Source organism: Leuciscus leuciscus (genome assembly GCF_965113295.1).
Source record: "Leuciscus leuciscus genome assembly, chromosome: 14".
NCBI lineage: Eukaryota > Metazoa > Chordata > Actinopteri > Cypriniformes > Leuciscidae > Leuciscus > Leuciscus leuciscus.
Genome location: NC_138738.1, coordinates 9,283,703 through 9,309,946, shown reverse-complemented (window position 1 = coordinate 9,309,946; position 26,244 = coordinate 9,283,703). Strand labels below are relative to the sequence as shown.

The following is a 26,244-nucleotide window of genomic DNA, read 5'->3' as shown; positions in this document are numbered from 1 at the left end:
TTAGATAAATTGAACATTTTATTTGTGGAAAAAACACAAGCAAAATGCATCAATAGACATTTCTACTGGAAGCATGGGAAATGATAAAGAAGCCTCTAAAAGCAAAGTCGTGCACATGCCAGAAGTCTGTCGAATGTTAGCATCGTATCAGCTATAGACAAGGAGCAGTGATCAATAAAAAAAATGAAGAGAAAGGGCAGTAAAATGTACATTTACAATTAAAATAATGAGCTCAATACAAAATTTACAAATAACAGCAAATAGCAAGAACAAAACCAGAAAAAAAAAAGATTTTTACTAACAAAATGAAAAATTATTATGCAAAAGAAAACTGCAAAAAGCATTTTTTTTTTTTAACAAGATATTGACAAAATTAAAGGAGCCAGGACTATACAGGTACACTGAAATTTCACAAGGTTAACGCAATAGCATATGTAGACAAGCATTTTATATTTGGGTTTCTGACAGAAAAAAAAAAAAAAAAAAAAAAACACCTTAAAAAAAATGTAACCATCTTTACACAGTAAATTAAGGTTACTGGTCGTACACAAGAACAGAACTGCTTGCGCGTAAAAAAAAAAAAGTTTAGCTCCATTGCTATTCATAGCCTATTATGTTGGCTTTTGCACCATTTTGAGTTATACATAAGCAATTTAAATTCAGCAATTGTTTTTTCTCCTCAAATTTGAATAAATTAAGATACAATTCATTGTTTGTTCTTTTTTTCCTTTACAATTTTACAAAATTCACGTTTCTGACAGCGGATAAGGCAAGTGAAAAAAATGGCTATGTTCATACATTTTACGAAATGTTCTTTTAAGCTATACATTGCAAATTCAATAACTTTGCAGGGGTTAAAATGTAGTAAAATCTCAACAATCTGAACAATGCAGAATAATTAAAGCCCCAGTGATCTCCCATTCTGGTTATTACTTTGCATACTTTGAGTAAAAGAAAAGATTTTACGAATAGTGTCTACCTTGAATTGCACTGATCTAAACGGGTAACAAAACAAAATCAATATCAATATCAATACAACTGAAATGCTTTGTATTCAACAATCAATACCGGTTTGGTTGGTTAACATCACAAATACAGAAGACACACGTTTACCCTCTCAAAACAACCAGTAAAGCATGAAGGTTGTTAACAGAAGCAGTTTCCCATTCAAAGCATCAAAGTGTCCATTTATCTCTTCATTTCAAAACATACAAAAGATTAAAAGAACAATTCAAAGAGGGAAAACAGCTGGATGGGAATTCACTGTAATAATTCTATGCCATAGCAGAATTAACACGCAGTACAATGACAGAAGTCAGTGTTGTCTTTACAGATTTGACTTGAATGTCTATGAATTTACAAGTATACAAATATTCTGCATATATCAAGAGGACAAGAATTACACATTTGAAATGGATTATATTAGACTTTATTAAAATGTTATATCTCACACATATGGTAATTACATTTTGAATTATTCATTTGCCTAGCATGTCATCAATATCAAATTCCTTTGGTCCGTCAATAAATAAAACTCATATCATATACACATACTTTGTACAAGTTTAATACAGTTCAAAGGGACGATTTGCTGACTTTTAGATTTGTGGGAAACGCCAGCTAGACAGCTTGAGTATTTTGAGTCAATGGGGATCAGTAATGAGTGAAATCATGCTTGTGTCAATTTTTCATGACACCCAAGTAAACAGTTTTAAAAAAATGTTGGTACTGAATGCTTGTGAGAGTTCCCATGCATTCAATGACAGTTTGAAGCTCATGTTCAGCAAGTCTCTGAATTCTAGCGGTGGGACTGTTTTAGTAAATACACTACAGCACTGCTCTCCATGTACGTTTCTGAAAATAATGGGGAAAGTGTCACACGTTTGCCTTCAGAATAAAACAAGGCTGAGTATAGCCCTAAGATTAAAATTTTGAATCAAAAAGAACTAGAAATCGCAAAATAAGTTCTTCAACGTTAAAAGCCTACGGACCTTTGAGACGTCAAACCCTTTTAGTGTTTTACAATACATCATATGTAGACCATGAAGGACATCAAAAGCTGTCAAATAAAACGTTTCAAATACATTTGCAAAACCAGACGTTAAGCCAAGTGAGCATTAAGAAAGCTCAGTTTCGAATGTTCAAATTCAAAGCTGACATCATGCTCGCAATGTCTCCTTGCAGTTTTTGAATCCCAGCTGTCTTCTCCATAACAAAGCGGATGCAAAACACCATCCGTTTAGTTCATTGATAAAAAACCAGATCTAGGGACCCCCAGTGCACAAATGTTCAGACCAGTCTCGCAAAATGGAAAAAACTAAAATCCCAAAACAAAGCAACAGAAGAATGCAGCCTGACACCAGGACACAAGTACTTCCATTGTTTTCAAGAGTAGAGGGATCTGTTTCTATGGTGTGAACGTCAGTCTGAGGACTGAAACCATTTCACAGTGTATCTAGCACCATTGCGGGAAGTTTCTCAGGAATCTCCGGCAAGATTGTTTCAACACTAAAGGGGAGCCGTCGGCTTGAGCTACTTTAGCTGTGTGAAACTGAAGAAAAAACAAATCTCTTAAAGTAGACAGATGCAACATAATAAATAAGAGCAATAAAGGTCCAGAATAGTTCAAATGTCGGTGGTTATTGTGCACAGTGGACATTTATCATTTTTTTTAACAAAACAAAAAAAAGTTGATTCAGCTGCACATCCATGTACAAATATAAAACAATACATACAAGAGTGGGATGTCTCCAGAAAGGGAAAGGAGGTACAGGTCGTCCAACGACCCAATACCATGGTCCAGTTTGCACCATTCACACAAATGTATGTGTACGTATATGAGTGTGTGTGGGTAAGAGGACCATAAATCCCCCTTTCAGTGATGGAAATGAACATGAGTTGGCTCAGGGCAAGGTGAGGGGAAAATGGAGGCAAAGTACATCCCTGCGGTCTCGACAGCGTCCGTGGCGCTCAGAATGACTCATCGTGCCCGACCGAGAGGTCTCCCTTTGGGGTCGAAGCACGGGATGAGCCCTTGTCCATGCTCTCGGAGCCGGAGCTCTGGTGCTGCTGTTCAGAGCCGGCGCTGGAGGTGACTGTAGAGGACGAGGTGGAGGAGGTGCGGGTCTTCTCCTTAAAGTCTGTTATGATCACTGTGACGTTACCCACAGTGATGGCCAGCTGCTGGGCTGTGCTCCTGTCAATGTTCTTCAGCTTGGGCCTGCGATGTGGAGAGAGAGAGAAATATTCAGATGGGTAGTGCGACAAAGAACGCACTTTTGGAAAGTAAAGATAGTGAAGTAACAAGCACCTGTATAGTCATGGCTTACATTTTTAAAATGCAATTTACAAAACCAAGGTAACTTTATTAAAGTAGGTAATGCAGGCAAATTATTTTATTTAATATTTATAGACTTTAAATGTTATGTTGGCTATACAATACCATTCAAAAGCTTTTTTTTTTTTTTTTTTTTGAAAGAAATGAATTTTCTTCAGCAAGGATGCAATAAATTAATCAGAAGTGACTTTCTGTTATTCAAAAAATCCTGAAAAATATTCATGGATCATGGTTACCACAAAAGAATTAAGCAGCACAACTGTTTACATAGATAAACATAAGAAATGCTTCTAGAACAACAAGTCATCATGAAGTAATGGCTGCTGAAAATTCAGCTTTGCAATTACAGGAATAAATAACATTTTAAACTAAAGCAAAATAGAACACATTAAATAGTACAAATATTTCAAAATATTACAGTTTCTACTGTATTTTGATCAAATAAATGCAGCATTGGTACGCATAAGAGATGTTTTGAATGGAAAAGTGTACATTTTTAAACAAATAATTTTTTTATCAAAATGATATTTTAAATAAATTCAATTATTACATAAATATAGAATAAATATTATTAATAATAATAATAAAATATATTATATAAAATATAAATTAAATCAGTGAAGAAAATGGTGAGAGAAAAAAAAGGGTACAGATTCCCTCTGGGCTCAGCCATAACAAACAATGAGTATTCTATGGTTAGAAAGGGGGAAAGTCCTGCTTTTCACCTTTCGCAGTATTTGCATGATTTTTAATTAAATGTAGAAAAGGATGGTTGTTTCATGCAAACCACGTCGAAGGGTCAAACACTTGTCCACAGTAAAAACAGTCCACCCACACAGCTTTTAATGCAAAAGACAGAAGTAACTAACATGTTACTCTCTCACTAGCGCTAACATTTAGAAGTAAAAATCCCTAAACACTGCTTGGAATGCAGAAAGTAAAAGGTCAAAAGATGGTTTTGAGAGAAAATAAGACCAGGTTTACATTTCCTAAACATTTGTTTGATCAATCAAAAAGCAGAAAAGTAGACAAATATGAACAGAGATCAGCAAGATTAACAATGAACAGCAGACATTTCAAAAGTTAAATCACCAAAACTGACATTTACACAAAAAACAAACAAAATCTTTTGAAAAAAATGGAGACATATTTCCAGAGTTGTGTGCATAGCAAAAGCACAAAGCTAAATCTCATTGATTGGCATTAGCCTCAGTTGTTAGTATGCCTCCAAGACAATGTGACACAATGAGCTCTGCTGGCAGAAGCAGACAGAAACAGAATGGTGGGACGGCAGCCAACAGGGCGTGTGTGGGAGTAAAACTGTGCTGCTCATTTGAGATCAGCCCACGACTCGCTCATTCAGAGAGAGAGAGAGAGAGAGAGAGAGAGAGAGAGAGAGAGAGAGAGAGAGAGAGAGAGAGAGAGAGAGAGAGAGAGAGAGAGAGAGAGAGAGAGAGAGAGAGAGGCATTTGTGAATCAGGGCATTTTCTACAGTGATTTTCGTCACTGCTGACTGCCAGCTTTGTTCACTGTTAGAGTGACTTGCAACACATTCTCAAGTCAGATCAGTTTTTATTATTACATTACCATTATTTGGGCTTTTAAACAGCAGCATTAAGCATGTTTATGAAATTGTATGGCAGTGTCTAGTGCTAATAGAAGTGTCTTCACCTTTCCAGACTATGTGAGCATTGCTGAGGGGCAGGGGCAGGGGGCAGGGGGCAGGGTACAAGCACCTGATTTGGTGCTTAATTTTATTTATTTGGACCGGCAATATTTTTTTCTCCAGGATTCTTTGATGAATAGAGTTATAAAGAACAGCATTTTACTTTCAAAATAGCTGTAAAAAAGGGCGAAATTCTGACAGTAACATACCATTTTCCATTAAAACGGTAATGTGCTATAGAAAACAATGCATTCTGGGAAATATTCTTCACGGTAAGCAACTGCTGTTAATTTACAGCTCATTTTCAACATTAATCTACTGTATTTATGCATTACGGCTTTGTACTGTAGTGCCCAATGCATTGTGGGCTCGTGCATTTTTGAAGTATTAGCATAATGGCGCTGAACGGGTGTTTCACAGGAGCTTGAGTACGAGTAAGTCCTCCTTTATCTGTGATCACGTCGAAAACTAAAAGTGGAAAGGAGAGGGTACTTTGAAATGGACTGCAGCGAGGAGCACGTTCTTTTAAAACTGGACCGGTGACTATGGTGAGCAGCAAGACCTTAAACTGAAAAAGTGGTGCCTGAAACAAACTTGTCCGTGTTTGCGGCAATTATGACACTTCGAATCCCATAAGAGAGAACTTTGAAACCGACTGCAGCGAGGAGCACATCCTTTTAAAACTGGAGGTGGTCGGAGTGTTTTCTCTCACATCCAAATCATTCGAAAGGTGACTGATGAGCTGGAACTGAACAAGCCAGAATAACGTTCGAGTGTGCGTACAAGTGAGCGATTATAAACGCATTAAATAGAGAGGGTAAAATCCTGTCGATTTACTGCAATACATAATTTATTCCCAAATATCAGTGTTTATTAAGACTTTCAGACTGTGTATTTCTTGATGGCACTCAGCCTGGTGGTTTTGCTCATCTAGTGCTCGTTGGCGTGAGATTTTTTTTTTTAAATAACCGGTCAAATTTGGTCAAACTTTTAAAACCGAATTTAATTTAACTGTATAAGCTATACAAAAGAGTATGAGTATGAGCAACACCGGTTACATCTCTTGCCCATCACTTTTGTTGTTGTGTTTTTCATTAAGAGTAATAGGCTAATGAACTCACCATTCAAGCAATCCGCCCCCAAATTGGCACTTATTTGAAAGCGAAACTAAAATGTGCACGGCCGCACGTGTCAACGGGAGCGGAGCGAGCAGAACAGAGTAAAATGTAAAAAGTGCATTCATAATGGTGCAGAGCGAGCGTTTTTCCGAAATTATGAATGCAGTTTTTACATTTTACTCTGTTCTGCTCGCTCCGCTCCCGTTGACACGTGCGGCCGTGCACATTTTGGTTTCGCTTTCAAATTAGCGCCAATTTGGGGGCTGATTGCTTGAATGGTGAGTTCATTAGCCTATTACTCTTAATATTGCCTATTGCTCTGCTCCATTATGAATGCCCGTGCGGATGCGCGCATTTTACTTTCGCCTTTAAATTAGCGATTTAAAAGCCCCCGCCGGTGATACCGGTATTACCGGTGTTGTCACACGTCGATTAACCGGTGGGAAAATATCCTCACCGTCACATCCCTAGTAGGCAGACTGACTGACTGACTGACTGCTGATCCTGTCACTGCTTCAAAAAAAAAAAAAAAAGAAAATAAAAAGAATACATACAAAAATAAAGGTTACCTGGAGATGTGAGAGTTCTTAGTTTTCGTTGTGGATTTTCCGGACTGAATGCTGTTTCGCTCACTGTGATGGCTTTGATGGCTGTCTGACTTGGGTCTGTAAAGAGAAAGTCTTTTGATTACAAATGCCATAAAGCATAAATCAGACGTTTCTCAAATTCTTATTGGTGATTAACGGACTTGTTCTTTTTGCTGTTGGGTTTCTTGGTTATGGCTGGGGTAATTTCTTTCTCCCGGTCCTTCTTCTCTTTGTCAGGTTGATCCTTCTCGCATTTGTCCTTGTCCTTGTCCGTGTCCGTGCGTTCGATCTCGGGTGGATTTCTGTCGGGACGCTCCCCCTCTGCCCGATCTTTCTCAGGCCTCTCTGGCTTTTCCTTCTTCTCTTTCTTTGGGGGAGGAGGGGTGGCATACTGCTGGGCCACCTGCTGTGCCACCAGCTGGGAGTTTATCCGGGGTTTCCTGTGGAGCCAAACAGAGTTGATAGTATCAGAGTGACACAAACCAATAGAGTAAACTCTTCACTCATCTGGTGAGCCTAGGTTATCGACAAGTACAAGTTCAACATCTAAAGTCTGAAGTAATATAATGTCCTTTTCAAATGAATGTTCTTGGTTCAACACAAGCTCAAACATCTCTGCATTTGATTACCACAGAAAATAACCTTGTCTTGTCCCTCAGGTTTAGGGGGAAAACCCCATTGCATTTACTGAGATACACTTACAACAGAAATTTGAGGTGAAATGCACTCAACCAGGATATAGGTTAAAATACATCCTTTTCTGAAAGTAGCTACAACACTTCAAATTACACGTTCACATAAGACTGGTTAAAATAAGTGCTCAACATTAACGCTTGTCCGGGACAAGTGGATTTTTTGAAGGGACAAGTAAAAGATAATTTTACTTGCCCAACCGGACAAGTAGCCTAATTACAATGTATTGTAATTGAGCCCTGTGTATATGTATATGTATATGTATGCATGTATGTATATATTTAATATAATTTTTCATAATTATTTAGTTATGTATATAATATGAAAGAGTTGAAATATTGCATATTACTATAAATATAAGTTATTTATAAGTTCTAAGTTTATTTTATTTTTATTAAAAAGGCTCTTTGGAGCAAACGTACATCATTATGTTAATAAAATTTGACCAGAAATTCATTGTACAGCAATGAACAGCATCAAAAAGTCTCCTTTCCATCGCATGTCTGCATGTAATCCACCTCAGTCAGCGGTTACACAAAACCATTTTAAAGCACAGATTCTGTGGATTGTGATGAATACTTTAAGGCATACCTAGCCAGGTAATGCCCCCTGCAGGCATTTCAGTGACTAAAACCCTTTCACTGGTCCCCGAATGTGATGACAGCCCATCGCCAGCTGTGTGGGTCTGCTGAATGTGTAATCTCATTACTCTACTCCTTTAATAAATGACTGTGAGGATCATAGGGTGGGACATTTGCAGCATGTCATTGTCATAGGGACTAATCAGATTAGCTAGAAGGTTTGGCCCCATTTGTCACAAACCGGATAGAAAGCAGTTTTCAGTCTGGTTGTTCTCTGAAACAAACAAGCTCCATCAAAACGTGGGGTATACATATAAAAAGTAGCACAGAGAGGGAAAATATGATTAAAGAATGATGGTCAAAAACATTATTAATATTACTCACAAAAAGCAGAATATCTGGGCGCTCCAAAAAAACAGTACCATAAGAGTGCCATAAAAATAGTCCATACGACTTGATCTCAAGTCTTATAAAAACATACAATAGCTTTGTCTGAGGAATAGACCCAAACATGAGTTATTTAGTGAAATCAGATATTTGTATAATTTCTTACTATTTCCGTTATGCGCTTGAATGTTCAAACACAAGAACTTAATTTACAAAAAGTACAAGCCTGAAACTGCACAATATTCATCTATATTCATTCACAATATTCTGTTCTCATGTGCATCATGAATATACCAGGTTTAAAAATTACCAGGTAAGAAGTGATTTATAAAACCGAGAATATGAATTTCTTTACTAAAGAATAGTATCTATGTGGGTGAGGAAACCTTTTTGCTTCTGTGCGCACACACATTCTGTGCGCACACACATTCTGTAACGATGGAAAGCTGGAGGCTCTCTCTCCTCGGCGCGGTGTTGAGTTAATTAAAAGCCGAGGGGCTGTGTCTGAGATCTGAGGCAGAGCGCCAAGCAGCCCGAGCCGACTCACGTTCCTCAAGCATAATGGCCAACATCTGGCAGCAGCTGGGGGTAACAGAGGATTTCAACTGATCATGGGGCTGAAGCCCAGAAGTGTTTTTTTCTTTTGCTTTGTCTAAACATTTAGACTCGGGAGTCCTCTTCACCTCAACATTTCAGATCAGTCGCAGTTGGGAATGTTTAGCTGTTTAGATGGCGGTAAGATTCTTAAAACTCATGAATGAAAGATTAAGGCCAGACTCAATATACTCACATAAATGCACAAACATGAAGGCTTAGCCAATGTATTGTACTGTCCTGCTTATCGTGTTCTCACGGAAAGGTAACCACAGAAAATAAACCTAAGAATACATTTGGAATGTAAAAACAAGACTGAATCATTGTGTTCACATATTTGTGAAGAGGACATTTGTGACTGCAAGAAAGCATGCATAATAACAACTCATCCACACATTGCACAGACTGGCTGTGACTGTTAAGCTGCACAACATTTGTCGCAAAAGGTTATCACCAGAATCTTGTCATGTTGTGCCTGGTTAGGAATGTAAGAGGCCACAGAATAATAAACGAGGCAGAATGCAACTGAAGTACTGATAGAAGCAGCTATAGTGATCCCAGACCTAATGGTCCTGTTGATGCCCTTCAACTCAAACCAATATATAACCCCAGATAAAACTAACAGCTGTCTACTGGTGGTTTGAAGAAAAGATGTGGCCCTTAGATAGCGATGGTTCTTTCACTCCCTATGACTGATGTGATACAGACGCCTTTTTCACAGAGACCAGCCAATGTGAAGCCAATCAATCCCTCATAATGGGGAATCATGTTCAAGAGGCCAGCACAACTCCAATCAATACAACCTCTGCAAGGAATCTAGATGAGCTTTAGGGCCCCCTGGCAAATGATACAAAAGAGCATCTTTTAGAGCATGTGGGAATAGTATGCATCAGGTCTGTGCTGGTCAAGGGAAGAAAAAAGAGAGATCAGGAACTAACACACTGCAGAATAACTAAGGAAAAGCAAACAAATTTACAAGGTAATTTTTTTATATTTTTTTTACATTTATGCTATAATGGCAACATATCCATTCCAGAGTATGATTAACACTGTGTTATGATCTTACTATGATCCAATTTACTGTTATACCACATGCATTTTCTCCCAACTATTTACGTTCCAAAACTGACTGTATTTACCTGACTGTATTTATTCAAAGACGGACATTGAATAAATGGGACGGGACGGGAATTAATAAAATTACGCACAATACCTGTAACCACGCGCCGAGATTAAGACGTGCGGCTGGAATCAGTGTATCGATCAGGGCTCCAGACTAACTTTTCCACTGGTTGCACTGGTGCTACCAACTTTCTCAGTTGGTCGCACCAGCATATGATTTGGTCGCACCCTTTTTTTCTTTTTTTTTTTTGCTACATGCAAAATTAATCAATGCAATGCTGATGAATAGTGGTCTTAATCTGCATACCCTAGTTTTGCACTGATGTAAAAAGACTGACAGTGACACAAGACCTCATGTTACCAAAATGTTTTAATCTTTTAACTCTCAAAAAAAAAAAACTATTAAAAAACATGTTCTTTAATAGTGGTGCAACGGATCATCATCGATCCGTGATCCGTTCGGATCAATATCTTCGGTTCGGCACTCACGTGATCCGCGGATTGATTGATGAAAAAAAAGTTGTGCGCATGTTCAGTCCACACACAGCGTGGTCATGGCAAGCGTTATGAACCGCAGAGAGCGTGACGCCTCATTCGCGCCGCAAAACCTCCAGACGTGCGTAAACGCGTCTTTACATTGACTTCACATTGAAATCACTCGCGCCAGACGCTCTATTCGCGTTTGGTGTGAACGCAGCATGGGTGACGGCGAGAGAGAGAGAGAAAGAGTGCCTGCGAGTGCGAGCGAGCAAGGTAATACGTTGTCAAATATGTTTAAACTTAAATGAACTACACAAGTAGTTTTGTCTCTTTGTATTAATTTGTCCTGTTATTGACATAGGCCTAATGCGCGTCATTGACAAAATGCGCAACCAGATGTTCGAATAATTCGAATATGTGTTTTTTAGAGGGAATATTCGAACGTAATTTGAGCAATTTTGACAGCCCTATATGACAGTGGAAACACAAAGCATTGGTCCATGTTTAAAGGAAGGAGATGCCTTTTTATGTTGCACTTTAAGTTGTTTTTCATTAATTATGTTAAAAAGAAGATATTATGCCTTGTGCACTTTAAGTTGATTTTATATATTTTAATTTAACAATTTAAAAGTGTTAATAAAAAAATAAAATAAAATTTTGCTGATCCGAAAAATGATCCGATCCGTGACTCTGATCCGAGAAACGATCCGAACCGTGAGTTTTTTGATCCGTTGCACCCCTATTCTTTAATGTTTGATTATAATTTTACTGTCTTCACATAGCGATGGAAATTGATAAGATTTTATCAATATCAATGACACTGACGATTCTGCTTATCGATCCGATTCTTTAACGATTCTCTTATCGACTCTTGATAGCACTGTGGAAAAATGTAGTCATATGCTTTTCAAAAAAACAAGTTGATTTATTTATTTTAAAGCTTGAGTAAGCAAACTGTACTTTTTAGGCTATGTAATTTATGTAATAAACAGAACCTTATTAGGGCCCGAGCACCGATGGTGTGAGGACCCTCTTGGAATTGCTCTGTTTATTGTAAAGTGTTACTGATTAGTTATACACCGATTCAGACGTCTCCTGAGTTCACTGTTGGAAAGATCAGTTGTTTTAACCATTCATTAAAATGAATCGGTTCAAACTGGAGTCATTAGTTCGCGAATTGGACGTGTCATGCGCGTTGTGTGATTATACCAGCAGTTAGGACACATTTCATCACTGGATAGTTATTTTTTCCTGTTTTATTAAAGTGTTGTTTTATGTCAGCTGAATGTGCGGAACGCTTTTCAGAGAAGATAAGGCAACTTATTTAGCACAATTCACACCCAGCGGTAATTCAGAAAAAAAAAAAATATCTCAGAATGCTCCACATGAAACTTTGGTCTTCCGACCTTTTACCACCGTGTCGATTTATTTTGATTAATATGTGCTAGGGAGAGAGAGCAAGACAGCGCTTAGTTTGGAGTCGGTGAAGTCTTGTTTCCACTTTCGCTTGGCTCCGAAGAGAGAGAGCGCGCCGGGTCTCTCTCTCTGCTCGTTCTTTCAGTTAAACATGTGCCCTGTCACAAGCGCAGCAATTCATCTACATTACTCACCGATCAAATAAGACTTTGGCGGGACAAAAATTCACTTTGGCGGGCACTAAAACAAGTTCAATGCAGGAAAATTCATGCGTGAATTTAACTGAGTAGTAGGCTACATGACCATGCACTCGCACAAATGCAACCACATAAAATTTTAAATCGCACACTCTCAAAAAATGGTCTGGAACCCTGGTATCGATACTGCCGAAAAGGAGTATTGGAACCGTTTCAGATATTTTAGTATCGATACATATTGAAATATCGATATTTTTGACAAATATACTAAGATATGCGTGCGTGCTCCAGATGTGCACACAGAAAACTTCACACAGCGCAAGTTGTCATGCGCGTCTTCGTGCGCACGTTTAAATTGCCAAGGCTTAAAAACACGCACAGTTCTGTCAACTGTCTTTCCCGCTTATCATCAAGCCCTACCCAGCGCTTTCGTTAGTATTTTGAGTCTGTTCGAATTAGCACTATGTGCGCAATGTGTGCGGTTTTGGTCTCACCTGTGCATAAATCAGCAATAAAAAGTAATTTTTATTTTATTATTCTTAAAATAAATAAAAATGTATCTTTAAATTTTATAAAATCTAAACATTAATCAAATTTCAAATAACTATTAGTACTTATAAAATTCATTCATGTATTCATTCATTTAACAATTTTTATATTTATAGGCTATATGAATCTAAAGAATATATACATTATATATATTATATATACATACACACACACACACACATACAAACAAATAATATAAAATTAAAAGATGCTTTTTTTAAATGTATTGTGCAGCTTTTTAACGGTGCAACAAGATATGATAGATACGACAGAACAAAATAGCCTTTTAATAATCTTTCAGTGCGCAAAACCATGATAATATGAATGAAACGCTTCAAAACAAAGCGGCACATGGAGTCACAGTGCGCAGCGCAAGTGCACATTTAAAAGTTCACGGCACAAAGTGAATTTGAGTGCACAAATCCTAGTATATATCTGTCCAACAGGTTATTGATCATTTGGTTATTCCTAATTTTAAATTCCAGTAATTGTGCATTTGATGCCAATTCATAGTCCTTGTGCTGTGTGTGCAGTGTATGCTCACGGTAGAGTAATTTAGAAACAGCAAACTCCAGCAAATTAAAGTCATTTATGCAAATCCATAGCCCCTTTTCTACAGATCAAGCATTATAACGTGAATATATCATATTGGAGAGAGTATTACCGTGCACCCTGTCGTAACCGGACGAGGTGAGCTGTTTGAATGCTGAATGGAGAATGATTGACGGCTGCAGAGGAGGGAAGACGAGTTTCCGTGAACTTTAATTTAATAATGTAAATATAATTCTGTCCCTCACATTAAGCTATGGAATGACATCAGATGACTTCAAAAAGATAGCAGGAAAACTTAATTAGTGCTTGACTATTTCTTTTGGTCCATGACTCCCCCTTGTGCCGTAGGCCCATAAAGGAGCGCAATAATCGCGGTTGCCTGAAACACTGCGGTTAGATAAAATAATCGCGATCAGACGGTTATTTAATCATCGCGACATGTCTTCAGGCAGCAGCTCTATCAGCAGCGCATCTCCCTCACATGCCATGCTGATCAGCAACACACCAACACATGAGGAATTGTGATGTCCACAACAGAGTTTTACATACTTAACAGTTGACTGGACAGCTACTCTGACGTGAAACCCATGCGGCACATATCCATTGACAGAAACATACATTAGCGGAAATCTGTAAGCGTTTTTTTTTTTTTCTTCACCAAACCATATTATAGAAGTATCTTCTGATTTGAGATTAAATGTGTGCCGAACCGTGGGTGGAGAACGGTATGTTTTTTGTTTTGTTTTCACAGAGAAACTTTACACTATTACATATATATGCATCCAATCGTTCAGTCTATCCACTGTAGTACATTTAGCACTGGGTAATTTGCTCTAATCCAGACTGGGGTTTTGTCAAAAGTGCACGATCCTCCACTTAACAGGTACTTGGCTTAGTTTACCTCCTGAGGGGGATCCAGAAATCCCTTCCAACCTGAGGTCAGCCCGGGAGTCTAGCGGCAGACAGGCCTGTGATTGATTTGATTAACCTTCCCTTGGTGGATCTCCTGCCACGAGGGGAGATTTGTATCAGGGGCAGTTTAGAGAGACAGAAACAGGCTGAGTGTTTGAGCCATGAATCAGTGCCAGCTGTAACTCAGCCACGAGAGCTCACTGGCATGTCAGGACTGCTGTCAACACTCACTAAGCACGACAAAACACACACAATGCATTATTTACTGATCGACACATGACCGCCTCATCACAACCTCACCCTGTTGACTGGGACTCGTGTATGAACACAGGTGGCACCTCTCCAATGGGAAGAGAAAAATGGCATACAGTTTGAGATGGACACTGACCAAACTCACATTAGCGAACAGATGTTGGTTGCCAAGTCAAGGGAAACTTGAATGGAGTTGGATGAGAGAGGTCATTGTGGTTGAGGGACTGTGTTTTGGAATTTCATACTACTCTTATGGATTAGTCAGGGCATATGTCACATTTAATTTCACTTGAATGAACACAACGCTGTGAGGGACAATTTACTGTTGTATACTTGTGTCCATCATTCGGCTGACAAAACACAGAGTACCTATGTCTTTTCAAAACATTTCCTGTTGACAAAAATCCAAATAAAATTAATATGTAAAGACAAACTACTGTATCTCTCTCCCTCAGAACCTTATTTTCATTTGCATTAAATTAAATATTGCCTACCTCTAACTAAAGTCTATTTCTGCTATATAGAGAATGTATACTAAGTATTGAGCATTTTCTTTATACATGGAACATCTGGATGACTTACATTTGACAAAATCTGCAGTACACAATATAGCACACTGTATCCTAGGACTGCATGATTAATCAAAATTAAACCGAAATTGCAACTTGGCTTAGTGCGATTATGAAATTGCAAAAGCTGCGATTTTTATAAAATGTAATTAAATTAATGGCACAGCATGTTAGTGATCAGTAGTAAATGCTGCTCCATCTCTGAAACCACTGAGAGTTTGACTCGCTTATAATGTGCATTTGAAAAAGCAACACGTGTCAAACATCTTCCCAAACTTGCAATGCAAAGCGTTTATAAACCTGTTGTCCAACAAAAGACAACATTTAATAACATGTTTTTACTTTAAACTCACTTCATAACGTCAGTCGAGTGTTTGAAATAAGTTCCTTTTGTGAGCTGATGTGGCTTCTATTTTATAGTATTCTATACAGTGAAAAAGGCTGTGTCAATTAGCATTGCATTATAAATAGGCCTTTACTTTATTATGATGATGAAAATAAATACCCAAGAAGGCTTGAATAACTCAAATACACCATATTGCTGCAGTAATGTGATTATTGTCTTCATATTTAATCAGTCAGCGTTTCTATCTTCTTTTTATTCAGCTACAGCGATAGCATGATGCCTTTGTCCACATTAGGGATTTCCTTTAACGTCAAGTTACATAACTTCTGAGAGGCATATGTGGAGTTTCTGCACAAGGGAACCCTTCAGCTTCCAGTATGAATGAAACAGACGTGATTTGCTCTCAGTAATGCTCCCTCCATCCTATGTGTATAAAAAGAAATTTCTCTAAAGAAATTTATATGATAATCCATATGTTTTTCTACAGTGTAAAGGAGCTTTTTCCCACAGTGGATATATAAGAGGCTCATATTTCATATTAAAGACAGACTTTTAGTTTTTGCATACATACTGACAGAATTAAGAAACAATTTTTTCTAATATAATATTTTATAATAAATCCTTAGACCACTGTAGGCTGCCTGCATATTAACGAGTAACCCTAAAGTTTTCCGTACAATATTTTCAGAAAAATAAAAATATTATTATTTTATTATTATTAAATACTCATTTTTATTTATTTATAATTATTAGGCATATTGATATACAAGCAGAAAATGTTGAGCCAAATTGTGCATTAAACCAAGTGAAAATGCATGGACCATTAAAAATCTCAAACAGTACACAATCTTCAAGATCCACCATTCTCATTGCAAAGAAGCCCAGTTGCAATCAAACCCTTCAGCTAAGAAAATTATTTATATTTATTTATAACTAAGATTTTTCAAAAGGTTTTCTTAGCTTAAATGGTCTTGTTGGACCTGGCTATTCCCCTTTCTCTGTTGAATATTAAAACAACAAAATATACAAAAAATAAAATAAATGTAATTATCATTATCAAACAGAGGTTCAGAGAAGGTCAGAGGTTTTGGAGAAACTGTACATTATTCTTAAGATTAAAATACCATTATCTCCTTCTCTGTTTATTAGAAGATCTCTCAGAGATTGGAACAACACCTCACAATGTAAAATTAGTTTACACTGTTCTACTATACCAAAAAAACTATTCTTCAACATTGGACAACTAAAAAAAAAATTAAATATTAATCATTGGTTAAATCTATTATTAGAGCACATGGCAATCGAAAAAATAGTCAATTTGGAAGTGTGGCAGAGGAGTAGAGTATTCTCCTTATGTCTGTGAAAACCCTATTTAGTCAAATTATTGTATATCATTGAATATTATACTACATTTTTTTCAAACTGAAGTAGATTATAAATATTTTTTAAAAGGCATTAAATTATTATTTTATTTTTTAAATATACAACTGGTCCTTTTGTGAGCGTAGAACTGTGTGAAAACAAGCCTTGGTCTGAAAAGCCCCCCATGGTGGCATGTGTCACTTTAAACTGATGCGCTGTAATTAATGACACCCCACATGGAGGCTCTTTAATTCCTAGAGAGGTTGGCATTTCGGTGAGGCTCCAGTCTAGGCTTCAGTTACACAAACGTTAGCGGTGCAGTAAATTATGGCTGCGTTAAATGAAACAGATTGCATGTAGAGGCAAGACAGAATGAGAGAACGCTCCAGTGAAGAGAGGCTACAAAAAGTGCTCAATTAACACAGCTCTCCAATTCAAGTGCAGCATAAGCAGGCAATCATGGTCATTGACTCTTGCATGCTATGGGGCCAAAAAGTGCCCTGGAGAGAGGACAGTCAGGTCAATGGGATACATATCTGATACTTATGCATGGTATTGGACTACAAGGTGCTGTACCTTTATAGGCAGATTGCAATCTAAAAAGCAACCTGTTGTCATTTAAAGGATAAGGCTAGTTAAACTGAACCCAGACTCTCTACTGAGCCAATGGATTTAATTAATCTCAGATGGAGAAAAAAAAAAAAAGCAGTGCAAAAAACTTTATTTGTCCTAAAAATATGCTACACTTTTTAGACATTTCCTGACAGCATCTGTGAGATTCACCACTAGATTTAACATGGTTCGCCTCTTACATCACGGCAAACGCGACAGTTATGTGCAGTGGCAGTTCGCGGAGCGCCTTGATCCTCTGGCGTAGCAGTATTAAGCGTTTGGCTGGTGGGGGATGATGAAGCTGCCATGTGTGCGCGTGTTGAACAAGCTCTGGGACAGGGCTCCCATAAGCCATTCTCCTGAGCGATTAGTGGCTTTGTGCCTGCTGTACAGAACGGAGATAGTGAAGAGAGCACCTAGAGAACAGGCCCTGGGTTCCCGTGCTGTAGCTCTCAACTGGGTGGAGGACATTAAACATTCATCTCCACCTTCTGGAGGGATTCTGCCCTCCTTCTTCCCCGAGGAAATTGCTCTCTGGGGAGAAGATCTCAGCTGTGGTGAAAAATCTAACTGCTCTCACAAGATGTGGATGTGAAATGCAATGTGAAAACGGGGAAGTTAGCGGATAACATAAGTAAGTAAATAAATAAAAATAGAACACCAAATAGAAAAATGTTGATTGTCATGTCAGGAGCTCAAACTAAATATTACATAATATTACATGTTTAGTTTCTAATTTCATAAATTAACAAAATTTCTATGACTAAATGCCTAAAAATTACAAACATCATTATAAGAGCAATTTATATAAAAAATATATATATAAAAAAAGAGACCGTTGCAAGTAGTACCAGGGTTTTTTTCCTCACAACACAATTTGTTCTTGGAGTGGCATAACAAAAACATGACCTGTATTTTGCATTTGGAAATCAGGCACAGACTCTGTGTGGGCCTGTCTAAAACTAGCAAAAAAGCAAACATGAACATATCTTTCTCTCTAAACATCTCTTTCTCTTTTTGATCCATCCAAGAGAAGCTTCCTGTGTTGTCTGACCTTTCACCAAAGGAAACCACACAATTAGCCTCATCACTCAGACTGCAAACCAGGTGTAGAGTTTGTGTGGAACCCACATAGGGATCCATCTATCAGCACAGGCTTGTCATGTTTCTTATATGATGACCTGAAAGAGTGATACTTTTTCTATCAGACTCACTCAACCTTGTGTCCTGCTGTTGCCTCTGACCTGTAATTACAGGTCACTTTTCAAATGAGTAAGAACGAGCTAAAGGCTGTGCAATATCCACCCTATTCAACAACAATTTACTGAATATTTATGTCTAGACTGGCCTGCTCTGCTAAACTAATAAGTAGATATGCAACAAAGAAGCACTTTTTGTTAAGCGCTCAAATAGGAAACCATGTCTTGTTGCTGAACTGCTCCTTTGTGATTCATTTTTGCACTGAGAGAAGTTTCAGTACTGAGTTAAAGTTACTCCCACACAACTAAAATATCTGGAGACTGTGGGCCTACAAAGTATTTGAACACTAGAGTCACACTTTAAATCACAGCATTAAAATCTAAAAGCAAGTGGCATTTAAAAAGTAGAACATTTCATAAAGTATAAAATTATTAAAACAATAGAAGCACAGTTCTTAAGACAAACTGTAGTTGGAGACAGGTTGTCAAATTTGTTTAATTCATTCTTTTTTTAAATCAAGTTAAAGTAATTTTAAAATGGTTCTAGCAGCATTTATTTTCAGATGTTGCTTGATTTTATATTTTGTATGTGACTTGTAAGAGTCTAAATACTTCTAGGGGCCATGTGACAGAGTTTTCAAACAGACTGCTGTTGTAAAATAAAACCTTCACAGGAAGAGTTCACAGAAAAGATATTTCCCTCACCATCACTTTCATACGTTATCTGCAAATCCATGCCCTTACTGCTCTAAAGAATTTAATGTCATAGAAAAACACATCAGCAAGCAATAAAGTAGGCTGACTAATCCTCTTAGCGCTAACATCTACATACAAGCAGAGCTGCAGATTGTAATAGCTTTATATTTCCTCCAGCAAAAACAGATTCAAGCTCCAATCAAGACAAGCTGTCAGTCACTCTACCAGTCGGTCTGCCTTCCCATCTTCATCAGCGCTCTGCTCCACAGACTACAGAGAGGCACAACCGCTTCAGTTCCTACTCAGTTAGCTGATTAAGTGTGGTCACCGAACGTCACTGACTGTGTTACGTGAGATACGCATGAGTCAGGCGAACGGCAGCCTCCTCTGCTCCACTGAGTGAATGACATGCGGAGGAGAGCGGGAGTTGAAGGAGGGTGAGCCCAGTGCTTCCCAGTGCTGGGTAATGATGTGCTCCATTCTGCCTTCCCTCTGAGAGCCTCTTGGCTGAGTGAGCACATCCCAACAGAGCCGTCCATCAAACTCAGCATGCAGTGGCCCACAACCCCCTCCTCACAGCGCACACACGTACAACACGCACACTCACTCTCTTGCATTCATTCACTCTCTCCATTCTTTTGGGGCCTTTTTTTTCCCTCCTCCCTGGTGTCTTGTCATCTGTCTCCCTTCAGAATCACATGGCCAGCAATTTCTCTGTTGCTAAATCACTTTCAAGCCTATTTCAGCCCACCCAAACACACACACACTTGGTTCAAACTCAATACTAAGCATCAACCAGTACCACCAGGGCAGAGAGGTCCAAAACTCTGAGAATACTCTGAAAATCTGAGATTCAACATCCTATTTAAACCTTTATAAGAAAGGTATAAGAGTTTGAAAAGTATAAAACATAATATTAGTTATATGTAAAACAAAAAAGAAAATTGATCATCAGGTTCTGTGCAAACTTGTTAAATGCTGCTGTAAAATAAGCAAGTAAAAGCAAATCAAATATTTCTAAACATTCATGTACATGCTTTTTTTCAAAACTTTTCACTTAGACTATTATGCTGATAATATAAATGAATTAAAAAAATATATTAGAAACAAAACATTTTCAATGGTGGTCTCAGACTTTTGGACCCCGCTGTAGGCTAATACAATTTAAAGACAGCAAATGAGATGTTCGTAAAATGTACAATATTGTCGTTGCATTTACACAGGCAGAATATTATGCTGATAATGTTAAGAAAAACTTTAAGAAAATTTAAATTAGAAAAAAGAAAAGGAAAAATCATGCATTTAAAATAGAACCATTTTCTCTGTTGGTCTCAGACTTTTGGACCCCACTATATATAATGACAGCAAATAAGATGCAGTCTTCATAAAAGTGAAAAAATAAGTATAACAACATGTTAACAATAACATGTTCAATACCTGTTGGTAGATTCTGCCAATCCCAATGGCCACATATTGTTTGATGAATCAATCTGGCTAATATATTGGTCAATCACTACTTAACATCTATTTGACCTCTTTAAGACACAAAATCTCATGCATTCCGATCTCTCATTTTTGCTCTAGTGAAAAACGACTAGTGTGCTCTTTCGCTTAAATGTCTGCAATCAAAAGAAGTTTTAAACCCTCAATTAACACACTGGAATAGATTAAAAGCTTATGCCTGTGGTTTAGAGCAGGTCTAAATGCTGATAACTGTGGATAAGCAGAAGTGTGTCTAAGTGTGTTTGTAGAGGCATGGGGGAATTTGACACCGTGTTAGCAGTCTGATTATGTTATTTCATTATCCTCAACAATCTGCACTCAAGCAATGGCGAAGCAAATTATTGGATAGTAAATCTCTGCTCCATCAATTACACACAGAATCTCTGCCATCCTTGTTGATTTCACGAATCAATAGTGTCAAGACAATATTATGTTATTCCAAGCGGAACAATGCACTTAAAGCCTCAATTTCCCATGGCATCACAAAGATTGTATGAAACTCTTGCACCATGACATACTTAATATTCCATCAGCTTGCTCTGTGTGTCTACCTTTACATGACACACGAGAGACACTAAAACGGTCAGTTGAGTATGAGTGGAAATGTAGAAGACACCTCATTATTTGATTGAATTTTGATACAGCGACTCAAATCTTTCAAAGAGTTCAAGAGAACAGTTGCCAAATTCTATGGAAAGATTCTGTAAAAAACAAAAAACAGCCCTGGTAAAATGTCTGCTCTGGTTAATCAATAGAAATACAATAAGAGGCGGCTCTGCAGTTTTTATTCAGTGTAAATGAAATAACATATCGGAACAGCCTTCAACTATGTCAATCAGTGTGTGTCTTGATTTCCGTGGATGTGCACAAGACTAATCAACTATTGAGTGTGTGTAAATACATATACAGTGAGGAGTTAATAAATAGCCTACATGTTCCCTTTAAATGCATTTATGCTGCTGCAAATGCATTTAAAAAAAGCTGTTTCTGCAAGGTTGCAGCAAACATCTATATCTGTAATGTTTTGTCCTGTGTATGCTTTATCAATAAACAGAATCTTTAATAACGTAAAAATCGAATGATTTTTTGCGGCTTAGTCCAGAACCATAAAGGAACTGCAATGCATCTGTGAAGCGATTTTCCCCACCTCTATCATTGAGTGGTAAAACATTTCTTGTGTCTTAAATGTTTGCTTTTATCAATACTGACATAGGAAGAAACAAAACTACTTGGACACTTGTTTAAAGGATGAAAAACTTTGTCTGGGACCTGGCAGGGAGCTTGAGGGGAAGTAAAAGTACACCCGCATTGAAGATCAAGGTAACACAAAGGCCAAATGGCACTTCCCCCTGATCCGGCACATCAATCAACTTTAGAAAACCCTAATGGATTGTTCCCTCTAACCTGTGGGTGACTGATATGCATCTTGGAACATAGAAACCACGGAATATGATACTGAAAGAAGGTGTCACATTCTTCACTCCTGTTCTCAGGATTCCAATCTAATATTAAAACATGATGCTTTAAGGTCTGCAAGGAATGCGGTGTGAGGAAATTTATTTCGATGGGCTCAGAGGAAAGAAGATCGTCCTGAAGTTTTGCTTGAGGGAGGTTTTTTTAGTAGATTAGTTAGAATGGAAGATTAAAGCCATCTTAAGGCAACTTGAATCCAAAAGTGTTACCTCACAAATAATATAGACCACACGTCTAGCATATCATGCAACGAGCCCACAGTGATTCAGGATAAATTTCTGCTGGGTTGACAGTAGCGTAACCCTAGATAACCTCTACTGCCATGGCAACACAAAGCGAACGAGTTTATGAAGTGTGCAGCAGCTGTGTGGGGAAAAAACAATGAGAGACAAGCCCTCCAGCAAAGATGTCATCCAAATCATACAATCCTGCAAGTTGCGGATACACGAGCATGAAAGCCATACATATAATTCATTCAACACTTCATTAGCACACTGTTGAGCGTCAAATTGCCCAGTCTATAAGTGAACATCCAAACCTTTATGAGGTCAGTTAGTGATTCAGTTGAGCAAAAGAAAATCTGTTATGCTTAATTTACATTTATCCCTAAAATTTGCCTTTAATTATCATCCTAAAAGTCTACCGACACCATTCACACTCTCCTGCAGCCAAGTTCGCGGCATTATGCCTGAACACAATGAGCTCAGGAATCAGATAAAGTCTTCGAAGCAACCATCCCGACACTTTAAACAGACTTTCTTTACATGACGAAAAAAACAAACAAACATGCATTGCTAATCTACATACATCCTTGCACAGGGAGTTGCTTCATTCTTTGAACTCCAAAGACCAACAAAGATAAAATAATTGGTGAGTGGAATGCGTTATCACACCACAAAGACCCATTCACGGAGGGAAACAGAGATAAAAGGTGCTGAGATGGGAGCATAAACTGCTGCACCCTTGTCAGAGAGCGCATCATTTCGCTGCGAGCACCCCACGCTCCCCCCCGTGCACCACTGGAATACATCAAACGTGGACAAGATGGCTAATTAGTCCTCATTACAAAGGGAGCCAGGCTTCTTACATCAGCAAACAATCGCATCCATCAAAGCTTGACAGCGCAGATCAAACAGAGACAGAGCGGCTCTCATCGTGCGATTTCTATTTAGCAGACTGATAGGAGCTGGGCTGCTGCCAGCGAGAGTGAGACGAGGGGTTTCCGACACGCATGGCATCATTTCCTGTCATTACTATGAACGTAACGCGCCTGATTTCCGAAAACAGATCCATGAGCTAAGCTGGGTTTTCGAAGGGAATAAACTGACTAATCGTTATTGACAAATACGCCGCTTTGGAGTGTCTAACTTCTCCCGACACCTCTTCTTTCCCCCAAATGTCAGAAAAGCACTGGGTGTAAAAGAGCAGATGAAAAGGTTAGAGCTTGGGGATTACTGCGTGCCGCCGCATATTACTCATAGCTGTAGACACCACATCAGTCAGCTGATGAGAAGTGTTGGCGGGTTCACACATCATAACAAACACAGCGCAGGCCAGACAGACGTAGTACATACGTAACTGAGGATACACAGCTACATTTGCTTACAGGAAAACAACCACGGTGGCATTTCAGGCAAACCGAACACATTCATTTGTCGATTAATCAGTGGTTCTCAATCCTGGTTCTGGAGTACCCCTTATTTAACACCTAAAATATGATCAGCGTACTAGCCTGAAATATTGTATGCAAAAAGCAGTACATCAAATTGCACGGTCAAATAAGAAAAATTAAACAGCAGGCAAATAATACATGACATCCTACGAGGAGCTTAGAAGCCATTCGAATAGTTGATCCTCATGGTTAATTTTTTTAACAACACAGATAATTAGCAAAGGTTACATCCAGACAACTAAGGGTCACATAAAGAATGAGAACCACTGGAATAAATGACCTTTATGAATGGACAAGCACACCCAGACCTGTTAGTGACAGCTTCCAAATGAGCAGCATATAAATTAGAGTAATGAAATCATTCAATTAGGCAAACCAGAAAAACAACATTAACGTCTGCTTCTTCGCCCTAAGCTTTACTTCAAGTGAGCATCATGTTAGTCTAATTCTTAAATCAAGCAGAATGTGTTGCACTTGCAGATGTGTCAAAACAAATGGCACATTCTGAAGAATTTCTGACACCTGATTGACCTTTAAACTGTTGCAATCGCTTTAGGAAACCTAATAAAATTTGTTTCCTGTTTCTTGATCTAAATGCCTCTAAAACAGTTTGACGAATTCTAAACACACCCAGACATTAAATGCCTTTGATCTTACCCAACAAATGCCAGCCATGGATTTAAATTGGAAATCTGACTCGAGCCAAACATGCAAACACTGCAGCACTGCAAATAGCAGGTATGCATCTGCAAGCAAGCATGCATGACCATGGAGCTGCAGTGAAAGCATCTGCGCGAAAATCCAATGCAATAAATTGTGTTCAGGCTAATACAGGACAAAGAAAGTTTGCCCATCACTGCAGTGACTGCACGGGCTGGCTGCCACAATCCATTCTAGTGCCAGTCATCAGACTGAAGAAATTACATTTAACTTGCATGAGAGGACTGGTGTTTCAATGAATCTTAAAGAGCAAATCAACAAGTAAAGCGTTTCAATCAGCTGCATTAGTGAGGATGAGATAAGGATTGCAATGCTGCAGAAGTCCAGTGTAAATGCCCATACCTGGTAGACGTGCCCTTCCGTACATCACAGATGCTGCATTTGAAGGCTTCGGCACTGTTTCTGAAAGTGCACACGCTACAGTCCCAAAATCCGTCGTCCGCTGTCGGTTTGGCTTGTCTTTTTGGCCTTAAATAACAAAAAAAGAAGCCCAAATTACAAAGGTCAACCTTCATGTTTGCCCCCCTAACATCCTACACCCCTACTTTTACTGTCTCGAATTCGTTTAACGTAACCGAAGTGGCACAGAAAGTGACAGAAAATCCGACCCGTGACGCGCGAGGGCGGTTTATTAGAACCGGAAAATACTGGAAATACACGCTAACCAGCTAACTAGCCACGGTTATTCTCCACAGCTCCTAGTCACCGGGCTTAACACATATATACTACACTCTCTAGATTGGTTGTCGCTGGCACGACAGCTAACATTAGCCAGCGAGCTAAAGATATCGCGTCGGTGAACGGCGTGAAATTGAATGTCAAAAACGGTCCATTTAACGTTGAACTTCGACCAAAAACCCCGTCCGAAGAGGCCAGGCGTATCCCGTAGGAAGAAAATCTCTTTGTCTGAGAGGCACTGAGAAGTGTTTAGAGTCCTATGTGAAAAAGAGAAAGCCGCCATAGCTGCGCTTGTTTCTGAGAGAAAGGAGAAACACTCCTCGAGAAAAGCATCCGAATGTCCACCGAGCGAAAAACAGCCGCGCGGTCACCCAAAATCGCCTCGGAAACTATCGACTGTTGACGCTTTCTTACCTGGTCGGGCTCTTTTTGTCGCCCATGGTGGAAAAACAGACTCTCAAAAGACCGAAAAGGGTTCAGTAATTAACAATAATTGTGTGTGAAGGTCCGTGTGAGCGTGTGTGTGTACGGTGGATCCACACAGAGAGAAGCGCTTGCAGGCAGTCTCGCCTTCCCCCGACTGACTGACTGACTGACTCTAGGCAGGGCGAAGAGACTGCGGACCCCGTGACTGCGCCGCCCAATCACCGCTGTCGTCGGTTTAAAAGTCTCGCCAGAAATAATCGGCACGGATAGAGTTATACTACTACACTCTCCGATTGCCAAACGTAATTAGACTGTGTGCCCGTCGAAGTGAGAGAAAGCAGCAGTGAGAGACCTACTCGATGACTTAATGACTCTGCTATATATCAACAGCAGCACTGGGGAGTGTGCGTTGAGTTGGGATATATGGGGAGAAAAGTCAAGTTCAACTTGGGACACCTTGATGCTGAAGAATACAGGAGTTTACTTTGTCTTGTGGTTGACCATCTCAAATCATATATAAAAGTAAGCCATAGAAATGCAAGGAC

General features: G+C 38.7%; 1 protein-coding gene across 1 annotated transcript; it reads right to left on the bottom strand.

Moving 5' to 3' along the window:
• Positions 1 to 25,937, bottom strand: rybpb (RING1 and YY1 binding protein b). The gene is made up of 5 exons (XM_082189503.1): positions 25,688 to 25,937; positions 24,938 to 25,063; positions 6,870 to 7,148; positions 6,691 to 6,786; positions 1 to 3,220 (listed from the first exon to the last, which is right to left on the bottom strand). The coding sequence occupies exons 1-5, from the start codon at positions 25,711 to 25,713 to the stop codon at positions 2,971 to 2,973; spliced, it is 777 nt and encodes a 258-aa protein (XP_082045629.1). The 5' UTR covers positions 25,714 to 25,937; the 3' UTR covers positions 1 to 2,970.
• Between the last annotated feature and the right edge of the window lie 307 nt (positions 25,938 to 26,244).

Excerpts from the sequence above, each read along its gene's own strand:
- rybpb (XM_082189503.1), bottom strand. The coding sequence starts at position 25,713 with ATGGGCGACAAAAAGAGCCCGACCAG. Across the intron at positions 25,064-25,687 it reads GACAAAAAGAGCCCGACCAG|GCCAAAAAGACAAGCCAAAC; the intron begins GTAAGAAAGCGT and ends TTGTTATTTAAG. Across the intron at positions 3,221-6,690 it reads AAGAACTCTCACATCTCCAG|GCCCAAGCTGAAGAACATTG; the intron begins GTAACCTTTATT and ends TCCACATCGCAG.